This window comes from Tursiops truncatus, chromosome 2 (assembly GCF_011762595.2).
Source record: "Tursiops truncatus isolate mTurTru1 chromosome 2, mTurTru1.mat.Y, whole genome shotgun sequence".
Classification (NCBI taxonomy): Eukaryota; Metazoa; Chordata; class Mammalia; order Artiodactyla; family Delphinidae; genus Tursiops; species Tursiops truncatus.
In genome coordinates this window covers 136673870-136698288 of record NC_047035.1, presented here as the reverse complement: position 1 = coordinate 136698288, position 24419 = coordinate 136673870, and the positions used below count along the sequence as shown (strand labels likewise).

At 42.2% G+C, this 24419-nt stretch overlaps 1 protein-coding gene across 4 annotated transcripts in view; it reads left to right on the top strand.

Moving 5' to 3' along the window:
* The window catches only part of NTRK3 (neurotrophic receptor tyrosine kinase 3), a 388119-nt gene that overhangs the window by 354406 nt on the left and 9294 nt on the right, over positions 1–24419 (top strand). For 2 of the 4 annotated variants that reach the window (XM_073801379.1, XM_073801378.1), the window contains 2 exons: positions 15227–15385; positions 18400–18580. In XM_073801379.1, the coding sequence (XP_073657480.1) occupies positions 15227–15385; positions 18400–18580 (340 nt within the window). Of the gene's footprint in view, positions 1–15226; positions 15386–18399; positions 18586–24419 lie in introns of those variants that run through there. The other 2 variants (XM_073801380.1, XM_033852099.2) reach the window with 1 other exon arrangement.

Here is a 24419-nt window from a genome sequence, read left to right as displayed (position 1 = left end):
TTCTGCACCCAGCAGCTTTTTTAATGGGAGATTTTATGCTTTTTCAACAGCATTGAGTAGAGCGTGCAGGGTGCAAAGATTGTTAGAGGCTTTAGGTCTTACCTTCCACTGACCCAGAAACAGCAACCTGCCTTTTCCAACCTCTGGCCCAGAGAGATGAGAGATGTGTGAGCCACATGCATCATGACCCGAGGGTTCTCACAGTGAGGGAAATGGGAAGACCGCAGCTGGCCAAACCTCTTTTAGAGACAGTTCAGAAGCAGCCCCTCATGATGGCAGGTGTCAGACCAGCACAGAAATCCCTGTCATTGTAGGAGATAATACTAGACATCAGTACTTTCAACGGTAGTCTCGTGCTACTGGCTAGGCTTTATAAACATTCTCTAATTAGTCCTCACACATTCTGTCTGAGATAAAGATCAATAGCACCAAACAGAGGCTGTTTTAAGCTGTCTGTTTCTGGGACAGCTGATTTGGGACCCTCGCAATGGAAGGGCAAGAAGGTGTTCCCACAACCCAGGCACTGGGTCTGCATAACAGACATTATAAATGACGGGTCAAGTGTGCCAGGCTGTTGGAATCTTGAAATTAGAGGGAAAAAAAGCCTTCAGTTAAGAAGGCCACATAGTCTAGCGTCTCATTCAAAGCTTAAGAGGTGGGACTCAGCCTGAGCTTATTTACAGATAAGGCCTCATTGGCTTTCAAGGGAGGCTATTCCAGTGATTATTAGAAAAGCTCTTTCTCTCTTGGAGCCATTGGTGCACATCTGCTGTCTGGTCACCCCTGCTCCTGGATGGAAAGCCCAGGCTTATAAGATGATATCATAAAACTAGAATCGTGATTAAAAATTCAATGCTGTCGTCTTAAGGCTGGTGGGATATTCATTCAATAGGAAGTATTATTGCTATTGTTATTAATGTCTCTGAGAAGATGGCTGGAGGAGACAATTATAATTCGGTTTGCTTTTGGAGGAAAAAGATCCCATCTTAGTCTTTGCTTTTTAAAATTCAAATTATCTTGTTCTTCCTTTTTTCCCCTGAGGCCTCTCTCATAGGCTGTGCAGCCACTAACTGGCCCCGTCTTGTCTTCCCTGAGATTCACATTAGGTGCACTTCCTAAGTGTCTAAACCCTGCTTTGGTAAACAGCCAAATATTCCAAGGATCCGGGTCTGGTGGCCACACTGCTCCTGGAAGCTTCTTTTAGCCAGTGTTTGTAGGTCGAATTGTCTTGAACCCACAAAACCCCTAATGAGAGAGATTTGGAGTGTGGCAGTGGATTGACTTTTAGCTTGGCCTCTATCCACCATGGACTTGCTGACATTCCATTCTTGAGCTGGTTTCCTTATCCATAAATCAAGAATGGTGTCTCTTTGTTGTAAGGGTCACTGAGCAGAATGTCCAAGTCCCTGGAAAAATTGAGAGGTGCTATTCATTCATTAAACATAGACATTGAGAAAGTAGCATCTTTCAAGAAAGATTTTGATCCGAAGTCACATGCATGAGCATGTGTATTGAAAACCCACCATGTCTCTGTTCTAGTTAATATCTCATTTAGTGTCTGTACACGTTCTGTGTAGCTGCATTATTGTCCCCATTTTATACCCTAGAAAGCTGAGTCTTCAGAGGTCAAATACATCCCCTAGGGTTGCTTAGCTAGTAAAGGGTATTGGCCAAGTTATAAATTATCCTTTTTGCTCTGTTGGATCTTCTGTTTCTTCATCCTATACACACATTTTCAATAGCAGTTGTTATATTTTTCAGATTTGGGGAGGCATCTAAATATTTAGCAAAGCCATTCTTGCTTGAAAGGGATTATCTTATTTTTGCTAAATAAATCTGAATCTAAACCAAAACCTATCAGTGTCTGAGCTGTACAGGGTAAATTAAAAATCTAGATTGATCACAAAGAGGCTTTATCCTCCTGCCTTCCTTTACCTATTGATGTTTAGCAAGCACTTGGGGTCTGAATGGATCAGTCTGGATCCAGTGTGATCCATGGATCTGAGCTGAGCTGATATCTCCAGCTTTGTTCAGCAAGTTGGGCCCTTTTAACAACATCCCTCAAGTTTGCTTCCATGAGAAGATATGAGTGCAGCCAGGAGGCTCCACGGCTGGGCATTTGGAAAAGAAAACCAGAGCCAAGTCATTTTTCAGCCCACATCTTTGAACTTGCAATGTAGGCTCTATAAAAATATACATTGTTTGGGGCAGTAAAGGACAATGAGCTCTCAGAATGAGTGCCAGCATTTAGACAGGATTTAGAAAGAGGAAAACAAAAGGGGAAGTTATAAAAGGTATGTGTCCTGGGGCTTCCATCTGAGAACTTGCTCCCGGCAGATGCAGCTCTAGGTAAAGAGAGTTGGGCAGAATCACAATGGGCCTCTTTATCCTCTAGGCTCACACTGCTGAACAACTTGGCTCTTAAAACTCCTTGTATTTTTGGAAAACTCCAGTGGTTTTTCCTAATCCTGGAGCTAGAGGCTCAGCCTGAAACATCCATTCCACCAAAGTTCTCTTAAACGGACATTTCTTGCTTAAGCCGTCATAAAGCCCTGCTTTGAGGGAGCAGTGGTATAATAGTGTCTTTGTGAGTTTCCTCTGCACTTTCCCTCCAAAGAGTTCCAAGCACCCATTAGACCTGGGGCCGTGATCTTCAGTTTGTGTCTATAAGAAGTTACATAATAATTTGCCCTACTTGATTGGGAAGAGGAAGAGAGACAAAAAGAAGGCAAAACAATTTTGCCTTATTAAGTCAGAAGTCTGATGTCACTATAGAAAATCTCAGTCTTTCGTGTAAAGGTTTCATCCGTGAAATCTCTGCAACTGGTATGAAGCCACAGACAGACACATATTTATGAATGCACACACACATAGATTGTAGATCTAAACCAAACAAATACTCAAGCTAATATATCCCGAAGGCACACACCATTACAACAGGAGGAAACTCAGCGTTCTGCCAGGTGACCCAAAGTCCGTACACATCAGTGAGGAAAGGAGACTATAGATCCAAAATTTAAACTTCATAAGATTCAATCTGTGTGTTTTTGATTTGTACACCTTTATGTATGTATGCCCTTCTCCACTAAAAGGTTCACACTGAGAACAAGACTCTTTGGAACTTCAGTTCCATTTCATTTAACTTTCCTTAGTGACCTTGGACAAGTCACTGCCTCTCTTCCAGCCAAGGTTTCCATGCCCTTAGGGGGATTAGGTAATTTCCAAGGCCCTTCCCAGCCCTGTGTGTTCATGAGCTGTAGCTTTAGTGTTGAATCTCTCCTTTCAGACCTTGGATTCTAAAGAACTTGGATTTGAGGGGCTGGACAGTGTGCAGTTGCAGCGCAGACTGGTCCCCTAAAGATGCACTAGGAATCCAGATGGCATCTGGAGGGAAAGAGTATAGGTTCAGACACCAAAGAAGCATGCCTAGTGAATGATCAAATTTTAGAGCTGGGCAGGGAGGTGAAAAGCTGGTTGAAAATACAGCATCCTCAACTCAGAAGACCACACTGGAGAAAGTGAGGGGAGAAGGAAAGAGGAGGAGGAGAGAGAAGTTAGAACTGAGAGAGTTCCCTGAGGGCAGGCTGCCACTTCAAAGGCTCCAAGGGCCTCCCATATATGTGGGGATGGAGCTATTAGGAGAGCCCAGCAGTTGGAGTGGGGCGGGCAGTGAGAAGGGTTAATTCCAAGAAGGAGGGCTCTGCCATTCTGGCGAGTTTTGAGGCCGTCAGCAAAGCTAACCAACTGGTTTAGAGTGAAATCATTTATTTTTGCTATCTTGGAGACAGGATGCAAGGACTTTGATACATATATACACACACACACACACACACACACACACACACACACACACACACACACACACACAGTGGACTATTACTCAGCCATGAAAAAGAATGAAATAATGCCATTTGCAGCAACATAGATGCACCTGGAGATTATCATATTAAGCGAAGTAAGTCAGAGAAAGACAAATATATGATATCACATCTATGTGGAATCTGAAAAAAATGATACAAATGGACTTATTTACAAAACAGAAACAGACTCACAGACACACAAAACAAACTTATGGTTACCGAAGGGATTAGCAGGGGACGGGTAGATAAATTAGGAGTTTGGGATTAATGTGTACACGCTACAATATACAAAATAGGTAAACAAGGACCTACTGTATAGCACAGGAAATTATATTCAATATCTTGTAATAATCTATAATGGAAAAGAATCTGAAAAACTACAGGTATGTGTGTATGTGTGTGTGTGTGTGTGTGTGTGTGTGTGTGTGTGTGTGTGTGTATAACTGAATCATTTTGCTATACACCTGAAACTAACACAACATTGTAAATTAACTATACTCCAATTTTAAAAAATGGTTAAAAAGCAAAAAAAAAAAACTTTGGGCCTTTCCTCCTACATTTAGGTCATTTATTTCAAGAGGTGTCAGAGGGAGATTTCACCAACTTCATATGTTCGGGGCATGAGTGACAGACCTGTTTGTATCCATGACTGTACTCACATGCATGTGATTGACATGCACGTATGTTCATCTAAGCAGTCTCCTTCCCGATGTATGGATGTATGTGTCTGTATTGGATGTAGCTAATACTGATATGCAGCCCTCGAAAACCCCAGACCCTCGGGAATAAGAGTGGCAGTGATTTTAAAGACTGTGTTTAGTGGCTGGGACTCCTACCTGGGCATGTTCAAGGTGACTGCCCCCCGCCTGGCTGACGAGCTGCTCAGACGAGCAGAGCTGGGTGTAAGAGGCAAAGCTACTGGGGCATTTGGGAAACCAGGAGACTTTCCAGGGGATGAAGAAAGCATGTATGCTAAGCCTTTTATTTTCCTTAATGGTTATGGAGACTCTTCTATGTGCTGAGACATGCAATTAAGAGAGATTAAAATTGAATAAGTAAAAAATAATGGCACCATAAATGACAATCTTTATGATAATCTCCTGATTAGGGTATTTGCCATTAATGTACATTGCAAAGTTTCTATAACTCTTCAGAAAGCACCTGCCATTCTCATCTGCTTTAACAGATTTTGACATGGCCCATATAGATTAGTGATGACAGAGGAAGCTTGAATCCTTCCATTGGTATCAATAATGCCCTGTATTTGCTCACCTCTGCTGGGTCCTTATTTCTTTATCTGGAATATATGGGTCACTTTGTCTCCTTTATACCTTGTCAGAATTATGTGAAGATAGACATTTTGAACTTCTGGGAGAGAAGCGGGCTTCCATATGTCCTTTGAAGAAGCTGCCTCCTTTTCTGTGTAATTAGATGCAGAGACCTGAGAGCTTTCTCGAGCTCAGCTGAGTTTCTCTTTAACCCACAGCAGTGGGTTCCCTCTGACTGCAGGGAAGTTGACATCATTCTATGGAAATAAGCAAGACAATTTCCTTGTTCAGGAAAGGCAGGATTGGAAGAGAAGGGATGGCTGTGGGGAGGGTGGAGGTGTGCCTCCCACCAGGAACACTCTGCCCCAGGGCATCCTGCCCCCAGAAGGAAAAGGAACCTGGCAGCCTCTGCAGCCATCCTGCTTTTCCACCCTTCAATCCCACTTACTCCTGGCCCTCAGGGCAAGGCTGGGAGTGAGGGCTGAAGGCTTGAATGAAAGAAATGAGGCTGGAGGATTTCAGGCAAGCACCTGAGGCTGGAGGTGAGGCTGTAGTTTTTGCTTTCCTCTTTTCACATCCTCTCCCAGGATATAGCTGCAGGCCTGAGGATGGGTGACATACAGCCTTGGGGAAAGATAAACTTTACACCCTAGATGCCCAGGCTCTATACCTGTCATCTTCAAACTTTAATACCCCTAAAATAATTTTGAAAAACCATGTATGTCCCTTTGCATGTTTTAAGTTGCCATCTAAAATCGTCACCATACTTTTAAGTATGTCATTTCCACAGCGTTGCAAATATTGACATTAGAAAGATACATCGCTCCTTTAATGCTAATGAACTTTAAATACCAGAGCAATTTGACCTATCATCTATAAAACACATGAACAAGTACTTAAACACTCAGGTTTACATGGTTCCTTTTTCTTCTTGAATTTATATTTTCATTCCAGTTTCCCTACCAAATTTTATCCTTATGGATTCTCGTTTTATGCATGAAAGGCTTTTATTGGCCATTCTATCATAATTTAGTGTGACAGAAATATGTACAAAGATTTAAATATAATTTTTAATGCCCAATGATCATAAGTTTCTAGATGTTAAGAGATTTGGATTGAGTTATCATTACAATTATTAGTAATACACAGAAATAGGCAGTAGATCAAAATAATGTATATATATCACAACTTTTGATGAATGTGAAAGATAAGGTGTACAGTATTTTTGGAAATACCTCTTATATTTTTCGATTAGTTTGTATTCATTGATGAATATTATTTATTGCTAAGGTAAGGAATTAGATTAAGGTTCAGGATCAATTCTATTACTGTTTTTTTCATTTTTATAAATATAAGAAATGAGAAACGTTATTCACAATAAACCGGATGGGAAAGGAAAGAATTTTGTTACTGTAATGTGACAATTCTTTGAACTCATATCTCGTTTTTTGCCTAAAATCACATGTTGGTCTCTTATCAAAATTTCTTTTTAATCTTCTCTCAGCTGATAATTCTTTGAAGTCTGTCCCCCTTCAGTGGTTTGAAAAGAATTGGAAACCACCAGACTTGCAAAAGAATTTATTTCCCAGTTACTAGAGACATTCATTTTCAACACCCATACCAATATTTCACAGAGTTTATTCATTTGTCTTCTGTAGGTTTTCTATCCTAAGATTTAGAATGAGTGAGAGATTTGTCTTTCCTTTTGAGAGTGGCAGGCGTGTGTGTGTGTGTGTGTGTGTGTGTGTGTGTGTGTGTGTGCATGCACAATTGGGCAGGGAAATTGCTGGACCACAGCGAGTTCTCAGTGTTAGAAAAAATCCATAGGAGACTTGAGGATCTGCATAATCCTTCAAAACTATCCTTGCCTGGGTACCCATTGGAAAGACTTCATGTATCTCCAAAGTTATGTTATTGAAAACATTTCAGCGGGCACTGCAGTCTATCTCTGCCTGTTACACTCCATGGAAATTTTAGGCAATTACCCTTTAGGGGGAGTGAGAACCACCTGAGCTATACGTAAAGAGAGCATTTCCCTGTTAACAATAACAAAAGAATGGAAACAACCCAGTCCTATCAATAGTGGATTGATTGGATAAACTGTGGTGTTATCATGCACATGGAGTGCTATCTAGCTATAAAAGGAATGAGAGAACCCCAGTGGGGGAAGAGAAGTAAAGTATGTAACAGGTATGGTATCCTACTTTCATTTATGAAAGTGAGGAAAATGAATATAATCCATATTTGCTTATGTTACAAACAATAAAAGAATAAACTAAAAACAAACATAAAATGGTTGCCTCTGGAGGGAGGAGATCAGGGTGAGGAGAGTGAACAGAGATGGAACTAGACTTAGATTTCATGTACCTTGATTTTTTGGTTTGACTTTAAAACCATGCAACGGTTTTTACATCTTTGTAAAACATTATGTCGAATGGGAAAGAAAAAGCAAAGCCATTCTTAAAAATCAAAAGCAAAATGAAATGGATTAACCTGTGTATTAGGTTGGTGACTTCGTCACTCAGAGAGGAATTACTTCACGTGACTTTAAAACATAGCAATGTTTTAGGTATGTCCCTAGTAGGTATGTCTTAAAGATGAAAAGAACTGCAAAGACTGTAGACAGCTTTCAGCAATCATGTTGTTAGTAAAGATACTTGAACTGAATTTGAAATATATATATTAGGATAAAGCAAATAAGTAATACTACTAATGTAAGAATCAAGATTTTCAGCATAAGAAAAAAAATATGGGTATAAAACCAAAGTCAAGTAAAAGCTCTGTAATCCTAAATTTGAGTTGGAAAAAGCAATATAACTCATGAAGTATTTTCTTTTGAAAGAAAAGTTATTTCCATTATAAGGACCCAGAAATACTGACCAACCCAACAGCAGTGAGCATTCCTGGCTTCCATAGTGTGGTCTCTAAATTCCATTGTCCACCAAAAGGATCCAGGGTTCCTTGAAAAAATGACAGTCTAGGGCCAGGGCAGCAAATGGACAAGATGAGCCTAGGATATTTTTTCTTGTCCAAAAGCAAGGATGCTATCAAAGACCACTGGGGTTTGGTGAGAGGTGCCAACTTGAAGAGACTGCTACTGGCCAAAGATTGAACAGTTGAACATCAAAAAGAGCAATTATAATTGATGGAAACACTTCAAGTGTATTAACACACACACAAGCGCACACACAAAGAATTGATGATGCTTCTCAAAACCAAACTAAAACAAAACAGTGTAACCAAATAGTGAAGGAAAGTTTCTAGTATAAACTGTTATCAGTGTAACCAAATAGTTAGTGAAGGAAAGTTTTTATTCATAGAAGATTTCCAGCTAATCTATGCAGAGGGAATGCTAGAATTAGAATGTCACCCTTTTAAAGCCACTAATGAAATAATGGATCTGGGCAATGATCATCAGTGGCTGCTGACATTGTTAGGTAAAAGGGAACTTTTTTTTTTTTTCTGGTACGCAGGCCTCTCACTGTTGTGGCCTCTCCCGTTGCGGAGCACAGGCTCCGGACACGCAGGCTCAGCGGCCATGGCTCACGGGCCCAGCCGCTCCGCGGCATGTGGGATCGTCCCGGACCGGGGCACGAACCCGTGTCCCCTGCACCGGCAGGTGGACTCTCAACCACTGCGCCACCAGGGAAGCCCTAAAAGGGAACTTTATAAAGGAAGATCAGGCTGACTTTATAAAGGAAGATCAGGCTAACAAAAGTGGTGGAAGGTATTACTCAAGGTAGTGTAATCCGAAGCTCTCCAAGAAGTTATTTTATTTTTAGACTCATTTCTTGGAATTTTCGTCTTATTCCTATATATTTCCTATTTTAAAGCTCAGCTTTCAGATCCTTAATGTATCTCATTGAGAGCTTGGATCATTAGCAGGAACTTCTCAGGCAGTGCCTAGGCAAATCACCTTATCTTCATCTGTGAAATGGGGCTACTAGGGAATTCTACCACATAGGACAAGAGAGAGGATTAAATGTGGGGTGTGTGTAAACATCCAGTGGCTGACATTTAGTGTGCATCAATTAGGACTATTTTTATTAAGATTATTATTTCAGCCCATTGCTTGCCTGGCTAGGTTTCGCTATGGGGATATTTGTCAGTATTTTTTTTTTTACCAAGGAAGGATTTGACCACTACCTTTCCCAGACTGTATCTCTCCAATGTGGGAGAAGGACACAAGAATGCAGGTAGCTCTGAAAGAAAATCAGTGTAGTCTAGGTGGATCTATGGGAAATATGGACAATCTAGGAAATCAGGTTTGCTCTGCTGCTCACTACACATAGGGCACAGTCATTGCACTTTACGTGTATTATTTTTTGTATTTAGTGATGCTCAGTTGGTTTTTATATACATCATCTCACTTTAGATACGGCTGTTGCTTGACTCCTATGTTGAAGATGAGGAAACTGAAATTCAAAGAGGTTAAGAGCTTGTCACAAGTCACATCAGGGCTTCCCTGGTGGCGCCGTGGTTGAGAGTCCGCCTGCCGATGCAGGGGACACGGGTTCATGCCCCAGTCTGGAAAGATCCCACATGCCGCGGAGCGGCTGGGTCCGTGAGCCATGGCCGCTGAGCCTGCGCGTCCGGAGCCTGTGCTCCGCAACGGGAGAGGCCACAACAGTGAGAGGCCCATGTAGCGCAAAAAAAAATAAATAAGTCACATCAGAATACAAGCTTCTGACTTCCAACTTATTACTTTTCATTGTTATATCACAGTTCACTTGAAATGTTTTAGTCCACTTCTGGAGGAATGTCATATAAACTTCACCTACATTGGTGGTGCTGCCCAGAGAAAATCTTGATAAAGTTCTTCTTAGTGGTACCTCTGTGGCCAATTAATACCCTTCTGATAATTTTCTGCCCAGACGCTTAAGCTCATCAAAGTTTACACCAGCACATTCAAATTTCTCTTATGGTAAACTTGGAAATTTCAATTTGGAATGGCTCTTTCGGATTGTGTATAAAATCATCAAATGAGGCAAACAACCAGCATCAATTTGGAGGAATCTGTTATTTACCATTTTTCATCAAGAAAAATGTTCCCATATTCCTAACCTCTTTTTCTTTTTATTCAAGAAACCAGGTACAATAAACCATTCCACTAGATTCTATTAAAAACCCAATTTTTCTTCAAAAGTAATATTTTGATTTAGAATGTAAATAAATTAGGTCCACTGGTTTTCCTTTAGTCATATGTTTATTTTTTCTTTTATTGTTTAAAATTTTCAGATGTGGCACACGATTATGATAAAATTACAAACAGCATAGAAATACATACTATGGTAAAAAAAACGGAATTTTCTCTTTAGTCGGTTCTCACTCTCCTTTCTAGAGAAAACCACTGGTTTAATGGCTATATTCCTGGACCTTTTCTATGCATTCACAGAGTTATATAATACATTATTGCCTTTTAATATATTTGCTTATGCATACACATTTTTTTTTTTTTTTGCGGTACGCGGGCCTCTCATTGTTGTGGCCTCTCCCGTTGAGGAGCACAGGCTCCGGACGCGCAGGCTCAGCGGCCATGGCTCACGGGCCCAGCCGCCCCGCGGCATGTGGGATCGTCCCGGACCGGGGCACGAACCCGCGTCCCCCGCATCGGCAGGCGGACTCTCAACCACTGCGCCACCAGGGAAGCCCTATGCATACACATTTTTACGTAAATGAGAATGCTAATATATATTTTTAATGTTTTGCATTTTCATTTACTGTATCCTAGACGTATTGACATATCACTCTACATAACTCTACTGTGTTCCTTTTAACTGCTGCATATACATTTAATGATGAACAAATTGCTGCCCTTAAAAACAATGAAATAAAATATCTTCAACGAAGTATTTTTGCTTACATGAGCAAGTATTTTTCCAAGACTTCTAGAAGTAAAATTGCTGGATTAAAAGACACTTAACATCTTTAGTGTGGACAGATTCTGCCAGGCTGCCCTCAAAAAAGGCTACCCCAGTCTTAGCAAGGAATAACTCTTCCTCAGGACCTCTCATGCACTGGATAATACCAGTCTCTTCATTTTCCCCACATAATATTAAAAAAATGTGTCTTTTATTGTTTTGACATTTCTTCATGTGTTTGTGGCCATTTGTAGCTGTTTTGTGAATCATCTACTCTTACCCTTGATTCATTTCTCTGTTGGATTTCTTGTTTTTAACTAATTTAAGGAAGCACTTTATAATATATGGATTTTAATTCCTTGTTACATATATTGCAAATATTTTCTCTGTCATTTGTCTTTTAACTATGCTTATTTTGTATTTTGCCATGCAAAAGTATTGAATTTTATACCAGTGGTATCTCTGAATTCTGTCCTTTATGGCTCCTTGAACATGTGTCTTATTTAGGAAGGCCTTCCTCTCCTGAGGTTATCCAAATACTTTTCTAAGTTTTCTTCTAATATGATTATTGTTTTGTTTTTTATGTTTAGCTCTTTAATCCATCTGGAAATGATTTTTGTATATGGTGTGAGGTAGGTATCTAAGTGTACTTTTTAAATGAATAGTTCATTGTCCCAACACTGATTACTAACCTATCATTTCATATATTAAATTCCAGTATTGATACATGGGTCTGCTTCTGGACTCTATTTTGTTCCATTGATCAGTGAAATTGTCTATTGCTATGCCAGTAACACAGTGTGTTCATTCCTGTAGTTTGATAATATGTTATGCTATCTGATACAGCTAATATCCCTTGTTGTTCTATCTCAAGTATATCTTAGTTTTTTTAATCAAATATTTACTCCTCTCGATGAATTTTGGTATCATATTGTCAGTTTCCATATATCATTCCATTGAGGGTTTTATTTAGATTGTGTTGAATTTTTAGATTAATTTTAGGGAAGAATGAGAGGTTCATGATATTGAGTCTTCCTATCCAAGGAAAAGAAAATCTTTCCATGTATTCAGATCTTCTTTTATGTTTTTCAGTACTTTTCTTTACATAGACCTTGTATATTTTCTGCTAAAGCTATACCTAGGAATCTTAAACATTTTGTTGTTGCTAATGTACGAGCATGTTTATTGAATTTTGAAGTCATTTTACTAGTGCATGAGAATAATCTGATTTTTGTATATTCATTTCATGTCTGGGTAGCTTACTAAACCATATAATGGTTCTAATTGCTTTTTAGCTAATTGTCTTGAACTGTCATATCATATGCGAACAATGGTGTTTTGACTCCTCCTTTTCAGTATTTTTACCTTGTTTTTATTCCTGCTTTATTTTAGTGGCTAGGGCCACCTGAAAAGTATTAAATAAAATCAGTAATAGAAGATACCTTCTAATATGATATTTAGTATATTAAATACAGGAAGTTACCTTTTATTACTAATGAATTAGGGCTTTTAATCAGGAAAGGGTGTTGGTAATTTTGGGCATCTTTTGAAAGAATGGCTTTTCTTCTTTTATTTTTACCTTATGTTTACTTTGTTTCTTGGAATTTCAGAGTTCCTGTGAGGATAATATGTGATTGGTTTTTATAAACACCTTTTAGATAACTGAAATTAATATGCAGCTTTTTCAGGAGGCTGAAATGTACACGCATCACTCATATATATCAATTAAAACTCATTATTTTTATTTTTTAAATGTATCTTTATTTTTGTTGTCTTCTTGATCTATCATTTTGCAAAATAAGTGTTTTAATTTTCCATTGTAATGGTAGCTTTGTTAGTTTTCCTTTATTTATAACCTGTTTTACTTTTTATACATTTTTGTTGCTATCTTAATTGGAGCAAAAGAGTTCATAATTTTCATAATGGCGAATTTTACCATCTTCAAATATAATATAGACCACTTTGTATCCATTTAGTTCTTGGCTTTCTAAAATTTTTTCATATATGCATTCAATTTTGATATGTTCTATATTGAATATATGACATATATTCAATATACTATATATGAATTATATTTTCAATGTATATTATACATATTGAATATTATCTATTCAATATATATTATATATTCAATTATATATTGTCATTTATGTATAGTGAATATTATACACATTGTATATTCAATTTTTTTTACTGTTTGTTATATTTTTGTATTCTTTCAAAAGTTTCAGTATTTTCAAAATTCTTTCAAAATTTTCAGTATTTTCTGTTATTTCCTTTTAAATATGTCTTTTCTAGATAACATGCATACTGATTTTTTAACATAAATGTTTCTCTTATTTAAGAGGTGTCATATATAACCCATTAATTCTTATTGTTTATAGTGATATTATTTAAACTTCTTTTTCATTTTGTGCTATTCACTATTATCCCTCCCCCCTTTTGTACTCTTTTTGGTATTGGTTAGAGATTTTTAGTTCTGTTTTCCTGAAACTGGTTTGGAAGCTATATGTACTATTTCTATTCTTTTAGAAGCTACTTTAAAATTTTAGCAAGCACATTTAAATTTAAACTGTTATAATCAACAACTGATGACTTTCTGTAAGCTCCCTTGCCCTTCCTTCTAAAAGACAGAGCCCTTATCAGGCTTTTGATTATTTCCCTACCTACTCGTCTGTGCACTTATTGTTGAAATTATCTGGAAGTTTCATTCCAGAATATTGTTAATAATAGCAGTGATAGTACTATTTGTATTATTACTATTATTATTTACTTTATGCCTCTATTTTACAGAAATCATTTATTAGTAATTATATTACATTTTACTACCACATTAGTGACCATTATTTAGATTTAAATTGTGTTTTTTGTGGCTTATTTGCTTTGCACTCTTTGTTGTATTCCAAGTCATCATATATTTTAGATTCTTTTTCCGTTTTTCTGGAGTACATCCTCAATTTTTTCTTCTTTGTTTTTCTCAAAGGCTATGAGTGGTACACTTTCTGAGTCTGCTTGTCTGAAAGAAACATCTTCATTTGTCTTTACATTTGATACCGAGCTACCTTGATTATAAAATCCCAGGTTGAAAACAACTTCTGCAAATCCATATTATCATTTATCTTCTAAAATACTTCAAGTGGATAAGGCAAAGATGATCTCTTTTTTTTTTTTAGAAACAACGTTGCCCATCGCCAACAAGTCATTCTTTCTTAAGTGTTTATGATTATAATTCCTCCAACTGGCCCATCATAAAAATGAGAACTTTGATTAATACCAATAGTTCGTCAGGACATTTATAGAGAGCTTTTCCTATCAGTCAAAAGCAGTTTTCCAACAAGTTTCATGTATTAGCCAGAAGTTCCCATTTCTGATGCTCTATTTATGAATGATACAGTTAGTTCCTGAGTTCTAAAACATGCTGTGAATTTTCTTCCACTTATGCTGATAATATCTCTAACCTCCTGGGCAGTGAGGATTTCCCTAACGTTTTTTCTCAGGAAAGTGTACCCTGAATATCAGTCACTTCCTCTTGCCCTTGGCTGTCAGATCTGTAAACCCACAGGTGGCTGATGTCCTCCTCGGGCTATTTAAAAAAAAAACACTTTCCTTACTGGCCTTTGAAATCTTGATAAGAATGGTTGTGAATTCTCTTCTGGTCCACCTGATTTCTCATTAGTATGTGGTCTTTCATACTTTTGAACTTCCCTATCCCCTTCACTCAGAACACTGAGTTCTAAGTAGCAGTGAGAAATTCAAGATTGTCAGATAAAGCTAAAGTCATAGTAATGTAGATTAGATGCACATGGACCATGCTGTGCTTTAACCTCCTTGGCCAAGGAGTCTAACCTAATATCTGCAAATACTCTGATACTTGGTAGCCTTGCTCAGTGATTCTGTGACTTCCCTCTGGACTCCCTCTCAAGGTTAGATTAGATTGTAGTACCAGATTCTGAAATCTTCTCTCCCACTTCAAATCATCTTGTAATCTTTCTTTATATTCCATGCCAAGGAACATACCTTCCCTTAGGTGTTATCTCTAATTGCTACTCTAGCTGCCTGCAGTATCGTAGGCTTATCTCCACTGGCCCCCCACGCCCCCTTCACAAAAGTTGCATCACGTTTGGTTATCTTAGAATAAGATACATCAAGAGGGCATCTGCCTATGAAGAGTGCAGACTGATGTGACTGATTCTGGCAATCTGGTCACTGTGTGTGCTTCTGTCTCGACCCCTTTTAGGTGGGAGGACACACCATGCTCCCCATTCGTTGGATGCCCCCTGAAAGCATCATGTACCGGAAGTTCACTACGGAAAGCGATGTGTGGAGCTTTGGGGTGATTCTCTGGGAGATCTTCACCTATGGAAAACAGCCGTGGTTCCAGCTCTCAAACACAGAGGTACAGAAAGGGGACAGATGGGAAGCTTGACTTGGAGGAAGGCTGATAAGAGACATCTCAGGCCAGCACTTAGAGTGTGTAAAACATTAGGTGGGGTTTGGAGCCAGCAGAGCAAATGCTGGCAGAAGCAGAAGGAGAGACCTTCTTGGTAGAAAAAAAATTATAGCTGTACGAAATGTGCTGTGATTGTCAAGAGAGCATGAAATTAGATGTTGAAATTGAGATGCAAGTCACGGTTCTGTTTGCTCTGCTACACTTAAAAATCACAAATGTTTCACTAAGACAGAAAGTGAAAACAAAAAACAACTATGAGTTTTTCAATTGTGCCATCTTGTGGAAACACCTACTATGCCCAAGTCATCTGGGTCCCCAAAGGCTTTAGGTAGACCAGGCCCAGAGATGTGCAGGAAGGTGAACTGGCAAAGCAAATTTCATGTTACTGACAGAGCTGTGTGTGGACTTCCAGGAATAAGATGAATCATAACAGTAAATGTAATAATATACACATTATGTATTTTATACTTTTGATTTACAATATTAATAAAAAATGCTAGTCATCAAATTTAATAATAGCTAACATTTAGTGCCAGGCATTTTCCTAAGCACATTAGCCTATATTAACTCAGTACTTTTCACACAAACACTTGTTGAAATTCAGGACAAAGGAAGGGGCGCTGCTTGGGGTTCTGGAATGGACTGGCCAGAGGTGAAAGCATCAGCCTGGAGAAGGCTTGGGCCGTGGTCCAAAGCAAGATGCTTCTCAGTGCCATTGTGTCCTCCCAGGGAACTCAGTCCAGTCTGTAGGCAGTTAAGGGCTTGGTCTCCCAACCCAGCAGACCTATAAAAGATTGCAGTTTATGGTCTTCTGTTTTCCGGGAAAACATGAACATGAGGACCTTTTAATATTAGAATCCTATCTGAATATTCCAGAAAGTGTCTCTCTTCTTGGAAGCTATGTTCATTTTTGCTTTCCTATACCCTGACCGTTTAATTAAGTAAATGTCAAAGACTGAAAAGAAGGCATTTCATTACATTTGTAACGTCTCATCATTTGCAAACTGAATGGGTCCTGACCACATTTCCCAAAATAGGACAAAATATTTTGACGACCTTTAAAAAAAATGTAAGTGGGTGTATTAGAACTCATTTGTTATGATGCTTTAAAAAATTATTGTTTTCCTGGGTAGGAGGTAGTGGTAAACATACACACACATACACACGCATGCATATGCATATATACACATGCTCGTGTACACGTGTTGGCACATTTGCATGCACTCAGGCACACGAGGTACCCTGATCACAGCCGCTATGTAGTTTGGTTGCCCTAGTAAAGAGGGGAATCTGGGCTGAGGGTTCTATTGGTCTCAGCAGATGATCTGTCCTGGTTACCTAAACTGGCTTAGAGTAGCTAACGGGGCTCTTGTGGTCGTCTCTGACACTGCTTGGTAAGGCACTGGCCTTGAAGATGGGCTTCCTACCCCCAGCCACCGCTTCCACTCTACCAGCACCAGCAGTGAAGTCCTGACAGTCACTGATAATGAGTTGCTCTATTGAAATTGACAAGCTGGAGAGCCCCACATTGGAGGAGACACCACCCTTCAGTGCTTTTAATCTTAGCACTAGGCAGCGGCTACTGCAGTTTGAACTGGACCCCTTTTCATGGAGGTGAAGGTAATGGAAGGTGGAGACAGGGTTCAAATAAAAACGGGACAGGAACAGCTGGAGACCTTTCAGGCTGGCAAAGAACAGAGCCTAGTGGGCCTTTGCAGACTCTGGGGTGACCAGGACCAGGAAAGTGCTAACACAGTGATTGTTTGACAAGCCATCTCAGAGTCAGAGTGACATGAGCCCACACTCCAGACAAGGCGCTGTTGGGGGCAGCCTAGGGAGATAAAAACTATATACAGATTAATGGGGGCAAAGAGAGGGAAATAACATTTTTCACATACTCTACTAGAGAAAATTCTGTGTGATTTTATCATCACGGTCTGTCTTCAAAATGAGGAAACTGTGGTTTGGGGTACATAAGTTGCCCAAGGTTACAGCGGGAGAGTTAGGCAGAAGTTAAAATAACCTGAGAACTGTAAGATAGAATCTTGAAAATTCACAATGTCAGCAAAGAAATCTTTTTGGGGAATTGGAATTGAACTGCAAATTACAGGCGTGGTCCTGAGGGGCCAGCTGGGGATGGTCCAGGGGTACGTTATTTGCTTTCTTCCTACTCCTCCCTATGGCCTCCCGTTTGGTACAGTGGCTCATACAATCCCTTTCCCTGGCCTCATTTGGTCCTTACAGCAGTCTTAGGAGGTGGTCAAGGGAGACATTTGATCCCCATCTTACAGGTGAGGATGCTGAGATCCTATGAGGTTAATTGACTTTCTCCGGACACCCAGCTGGGCAGTGGTGACTCAGGTGGTTAGTCCTAGTGTTAAGGACTTTTCAAGAAACAGAATACATGGTTTAGTGCAAAGAGCAAGGGAGGATGAGCCTCACTGAGGAAGGGACCTGTGTAATGGCTTAGAGGTAAGCATCACATGTGCACCGAGGCTGTGCCTGGGAGGGGAGCTTGACAGGAAGTGGGAGCCATGGAGGGGCAGAGCTCCTTCAAGGGGGTTTCAAAATCATGCAGGCTCCTAAGAGGGGGTGGGACAGGTCAGTTGCCAATCCCCACTGCCAAGTGGGAAATGAATGCAGCTCAGTCATCTAGATAAGATTCAGGACTAGAGAGGAAGAGAGAAGTGAAAGGAAGAGTGTCTGTGGGAGTTGGAAGCCTGGCCTAAGAGATGGAGAATAGAGGGCAGCAGTGGGCTGGACCAGCTAGTGCTGGATCATGGCCCTTGGAACCCATGCACAGGACAGGCGAGCAACTCTGGTCTCCAGCCCAGCCTCAGGAGGGTACCCCGCCTCTGCACTGAAGCTCATCAGTGAAGTCATTGCCTTCTGCTGCGCCTGAGCCACAGGGCCAAGGCTGAGCTTTGGTGATAACTTCCCTGTTCTCCTCCCTTTTTCAGGTCATTGAGTGCATCACCCAAGGTCGTGTTTTGGAGAGGCCCCGAGTCTGCCCCAAAGAGGTGTACGATGTCATGCTGGGGTGCTGGCAGAGGGAACCGCAGCAGCGGCTGAACATCAAGGAGATCTACAAAATCCTCCATGCCCTGGGGAAAGCCACCCCCATCTACTTGGACATCCTTGGTTAGTGGTGGCCAGTGGTCTTGAATTCATATTCTGTTGCCTCTTCTCTCCCGGCCTCACACCCCTTCTTTTCCACTGCACAGACTCTTTTCTTCCATCCTTGACTGAAGCAAACATCTTCATATAAACTCAAGTGCCTGCTACACATACAACACTGAAAAAAAAAGAAAGACCCTGTAAGGCAGTTTGGCATATATATATATATATATAATATATATATATTTATATATCTAACTATCTATCTATCTATATCTACAGAGAGATAACCTCTTCTCTAATGCACAGAGAAGCTGCTGATACACAAACCATAAGACTGTAACAACAACTCAGAAAATCTTAAGTATTATGAATGCAATTGAAACTTCCCTTAGACGCAGGCTGTGGCCCGTGCTTCTTCAGCCCCGACTTCTGGGAGCAGAAGACTTTGACGATGCACAGAGACAATCTTCACGTTGGGACTGGAGGAGCTGGGGTGGAGTGCCAGTCACTGCTGCACAGGTGATCATCTGCACAGGTGTGTTAGCTCCAAGCTCTGCGTATGTGCATGGGCAGACCTCATCGACAGGCTCAGCAAGGAAAGAACACCGAACCAGGGGCCTCTGGGACGCCTCACACATCCCCTGACCATCTGCTCCACGCCTTCCTCCTTTCCTTCCCCTCAAGACAATTTTCTAATTTGTCTTTTCTAGAAAGTATAGTCCTGATGCTTTGGGGAGTCAGCAATGGCGCCTACAGGTAAACACTGAACAAAACAACAACGACAGCAAAACGCAAAACCATGGCGACAGTGGGCTACATCCATCTTGTTGTAAACTATGCTCAAGTTCCTTCCTGAATTTGAAAGAGTTGTGTCATCTCTCCTCTGGACTTCAAGAACTGGACTTTCTGGATTTAAAGAACCACAGAATTAAAAGCTGAAATCTGAACCCTGCAACGCACTGCCTCCTGTCTTTCCATCACTGGAAAGTCTCCTTGGCCGCACCTCCGACATTCAGGCTATTGGGGAGTTAAGGGGGGTGTCAGACATCCCCCGTGTTGTCTGCACGTGTGGGCACAGCAGGGTTCCAATGGCAGGAGACTTCATTCTTTGCAGGTCTTATAAGATCTGCCCCTCTGGGTCGTCTATTTCTCAACCCGCCTTCTCTAGATTCTAGATCCCACTTCCTGGGCCTCTAGGAAGTCCCAGGTAAACCCCACTGCCGAGAAAGGGGCCCAGGTCTGGCGAGAGGCTGGGGCAGTGCTTGCTTCAGGGAGCCAGGCAGTGGAGTGGGCAGGAGCCGGGGGGCGGGGCGGGGAGAATCTGGCACCTACATCCGGCCCCTTGTCATTCTCCTCACGTTTCCAGCCCCTGGAAGGATTGATGCATCTGCCTTTGAGTGCTGTGAAAATGCAGGGGCTGAGAAATCACTTCTGTGGACTGGGTGCAGGGGGAGGGGCCGAGGCTGCTTGGGGAAGCATCCAACGCCTGGCCGCTGCCGCAGGCTTGGCATCTTAATGAGGACGGAGCCCTGACCAGGGAGAAAGAAGGAAGCATTTGGGCTGGGGCCAGCTCCCTCTGCCCCGACACCAGGGGAATCACTGCCTTCCCAGCTGCCGCTGTCAAAGACTGCGACAGGGGTGCACCTCCGGGCCCCCCTGACCCGTGACAACAAAATGCCCGTGGAAACCCACAGCCTAGCCCCACAGAGCCCTCCAGCTGGGGAGAAGAGGATGTGCTTCTCCCAGGCCACCGGTCCCTCCGCCTCACCCAAGCACAGAGCTACCGAAGGGACTGGGCTTTGCCCGACTAGAGCCTCTGGGTCTCCCGACCTGCACCCCTCTTGGCCAGCTTAAGGGACCATCAGCCGCCTGGATGTTCTGGTCAGCTGCAGTGCAGGCATCCTGTGTGGGGTTTGGGACTGAATTTTGTGTTGGTGGTTTTGCTTCTTTTTTTAGACCCACAAATATTTTTATTCCGAGCTGTGCTTGGACTGTAGGCCACGGTGGCGGGGGCTGGGGGGAGGTGGGGGGTGGGGGGGGTGGGGTTGGAGGCTTGCTTCAGGGATGGCTGAGGCTGCTGAGTGGGGCCGGGAGGGGAGGGAGGGGAGTCGGAGTTGGGTGTGTCTTTTCTCTCTGTGCTGTGTTCCCAGCCCCGAGGACTTTGGAGGAGAGCTCTTGGGATGCACCCCCTCAAAAGAATCCTGTGCTGTCCTGTGGCAATCTCCCCCCTTGTCTTTCCACCTGGTGAGCCTTGGTCTCTTCCGGGGCTGTTAATGCTGGGTTGAACTCTGCAGTCTGGTTTGGCCCTAGCGAACTAAGGGAAAGTTGTTCAAGGAGGGAGCGATCTGGGGCAGCTGCAGGGAGGTGTCTCTTAGTGAGAGATGAGTCTCCAAGTCTCCTGTTGCTGCCACATCCTCCCCCATACAGACACTGTGTAGCTTCCATCTTCTTGGCTGTGTGTTCCTAGAACCTCAGAGTCCCTGATAGTCTGGAAGAAAGGGAAGGTGGGGAGGGATTGATGGGCAATTGGGAATGCAGAATGTAGTAGGGTTTCAGCTCAGGGCGCTGCGTCCTCATGGCCTAATGGAAGTACGCAATTCCTTTGCGGACAAGGAGACTGGTGTTGTCAGATTGCCCTTGTCTGAGTCTCTTCAGCCTCTGTGTAGGCCTTGGGGTCACACCCTCTTCACGTCCATCGTAAGCAGCTGTCTCCTGTAAGACTCCAAGATGAAGGGTACGGGGTTGGAGGAACAGAGGGGGAGCGCCTGCTTTCTCACTGCCCTTGCTGTGCTCTCTGTGTAGAGAGTCTGCATGTTGACTTACTAACCTCAGCAGGTGGAAAAAATAAAAAGTCTTTTTGGAGAGTGAAGGAGACAGAGAATGGGGCTGTGGAAATGGAAAGGGTACTCAGGGCTCTGGGGTGAGCAGAGAAGGTGGATTCTTCTGTAGAGGGAGGACCGAGAAGACTCCCCCATGTCTCCGTTTCTCTATCTGCAAAATAAGAGGTGTGTTTGCTAATCTCTGGCCGCTTCTACATTCTGGAATTCTTAGACTCCAACAGCACCGACTCTCTGTGTCCCTTTTCTCAGGACCACTCTGGAATGCCAGGGCAGCCCTCTGCAGGCCTTGCATGGGTGGGGGCAGTTGCCTCAGAGGGCTCATTGGCCTGAGCACAGGTGGGTTCCAATAAGACTGTCTTCTCCTCCTTTGCAGTCACAACGATGCAGGAGCTGAAGTGCCCGAGGTTACTTTACGCCTACAAGGAGCATCTGGTCTCCTTCACCCTCCTAGACTTCCTACACAGGCAAAAGGCCCTGGTGAAGTGTTATTTACTTACTTATTTATTTTTAAGGAGCCTGAGGTAGTTAAATGGGTGTTGAAATGACATCCCATTAGCCAGTATGGCCACTCCAGTCTACTTCAATCTCATCGCCCCCTACCAAACTCCACGGTTTAGAAGTCCATGTCTGAGCGACCGGGAAGGGGTGTAGCATTATGCAAGCTCCTTTGTAGCTGTGGTAGATGCTCCAGGTTCCCCAGGCTGGTCTCCCTGCCATGCCATCCTCACCTGGTCCCCTCCAGGACTGGGTGTGAGTGACCTGCTGTTGGATGCCCACCTTGGAGTAGGGTGCCATGGCCAAGGGTCCTTCCAGTTCTTTACTTTGGATGTGAACCGGATGCTGCCCTCTAATTATATCCCTGACCTCTGGGTGGATCTTGAGGGTCACTAAGCCTCATTTAGTTAACAGACAAAATCTTGTTGCTTCCTCCACTCAGAAGACTGTGCACAAATCATCCCTGGAGAGAGGCTTCCCGCTGGAGGCAAAGGATCCTTGGTCCCTCGGGGTTCAGGTTGAACATGACTCTTTTTCTCTGGTGATGCTTACTTTGCAGACTACACCAGTGCATGTATTTTTGGTGCTAAATACTACAGAAATCAACACCAATGGGAGAGCAGACTGCAGGTTTCTGGGGTTGCACGAGGCTCAACTCAGAAGCAAAAGGGGTCAGTCATGCCTGGAGAGTGCAGGATACATGGGAAGTTAGGTGGCAACATGGAGTGGAAAGACCATCGAAATTCCTGGCTTTGCTCTAGTTACTCAGGTGGCATTGGCCAAGTCAGCTAACTTTTCAGATTATCAGATTTCTCATCTGAGACATTTAGAAGGTGGAAATAGATATCTTTAAGGTCCCTTTCAGTTAAAAAATATTATGTTCTGGTCTCACTTTTTTGTTTTTTTAAACTTACTTGTTAGAAATAAGAGAAAATAAAAGGTCGTTAACGATGGGGATGAGGGACAGTTATCAATGGTAAGAAATTGATTATAGAAGGCAAACAAGAAAGGCTCAGTGACTGTTAGATTTAAGGGCTGTTGGTGGAGGGAGGCCAGGCAGACAAGTCCAGGACCCGATTTTCATGCTCTTCAGGGAGGCTGCCATCCGGCCCCTTGACTGACTGTCAGCGGCCTGTCCTCCTCAACTGGCCATCCTACTCCATTCAACACCAACATACCCAAAGTTGACAGAAACTATTCCAAGATGTGGAGACAGGCCTGCCTACTGCCCAGACAGGCCACTGGCAATCTGCACTCTGGGTCAACATCCAAGAGATTTTTACCTTCACCTGCTATTATGAGGAGCTAGGATGTTGGAAAGAGGGCAGCATTTTAAGGTGCAGACCATTCACTAAAGTTCTTCTCCATTCAGGAGTGATGAGCGGCTTCTTTGCCGCACGTTTCCAAACCCAACAGCAGCAGTATTATTTTGACTCGAGGTACGGTTATTCCAATGGACAGTCTTGAGATCTGGGGTCTTTCTTGTGCTTTGCTCAGAGTCTGGAGCAGAGAAACATCTATAGATGTTTGTCCCATGAGCCCGTGTGTGTTGGCAGTCTAGACAGCTGCCCTCTAATGTCCCTGGGATGTCTATTGTCAACTTTGGGTGAGAGCCAGCCTGCTAGAATACTCCATGCCATTTGCCTGAGAGCAAAAAATGCTGCTGTAGCCACTATGTTTTTGGTTACTGGAGCACCAATATCTTCTTTGATACCATTTCTTTCTTTCTTTTTTTTTTGGCCAACACTTACTAGGTTTCAAAGGAAGATTCCAAGTTTTTGTATCATCATTAATATATCAATATAGGCTTCGGAACATGTTTTGGGCTGCATAACATCACCGGGAATGTCATCATAAGGAGAGTATAGGCCTATATACATTGTATGCTTATATCTATATATTTAATTGGGATGGCTTCATTGAAGTTCCCCTTGGAGTCAGCAAATTGATTCCATCATTCTTCATCTCTTTGACCCTTACATTTCTCAGGGCTGAGAAATCCAGAGATGGACTGGCCTAAGACATTCAGAAAGGTCCTGATGGGAAATCTGGCATCTTGTAGTTTCATCATTTGGTGCTCCCTGAATTAAATTATGCTGATGACAACATTCTGAGCATCTGAAAATCACTCTTCCTGGTTGATAGATCACACAAGAGCTAACCGTTTCTACCACATCACATCCCATTTCGGGGTTGCTATTGAAATCACCAGCACTGCAGGTGAAACCAGCGCCTAGGAGGGACGGGACAGAGAGAATGTGAGATGACGATCATTGTTTACTCTTTCTGAAAGGCATTGCTGACTGTGGGAGATGTGGTGAATATCTGAAGGCCTGCATTGGGTACTAGGACTTTTGCTGTGAACATAAGCTGTTTCACCCTAAGGTTCTGTGTCTTGGCTTTTGACAGAGTCTCTGTTTTCCTAGTGCATTCCTCCTAATCATAGTTCTGTTGACTGTCTAAACACATTCTGTACTTTGCAGCAAGAGATCCTCTGGCCCAAGTCTTTGTATGCCAACATAGAC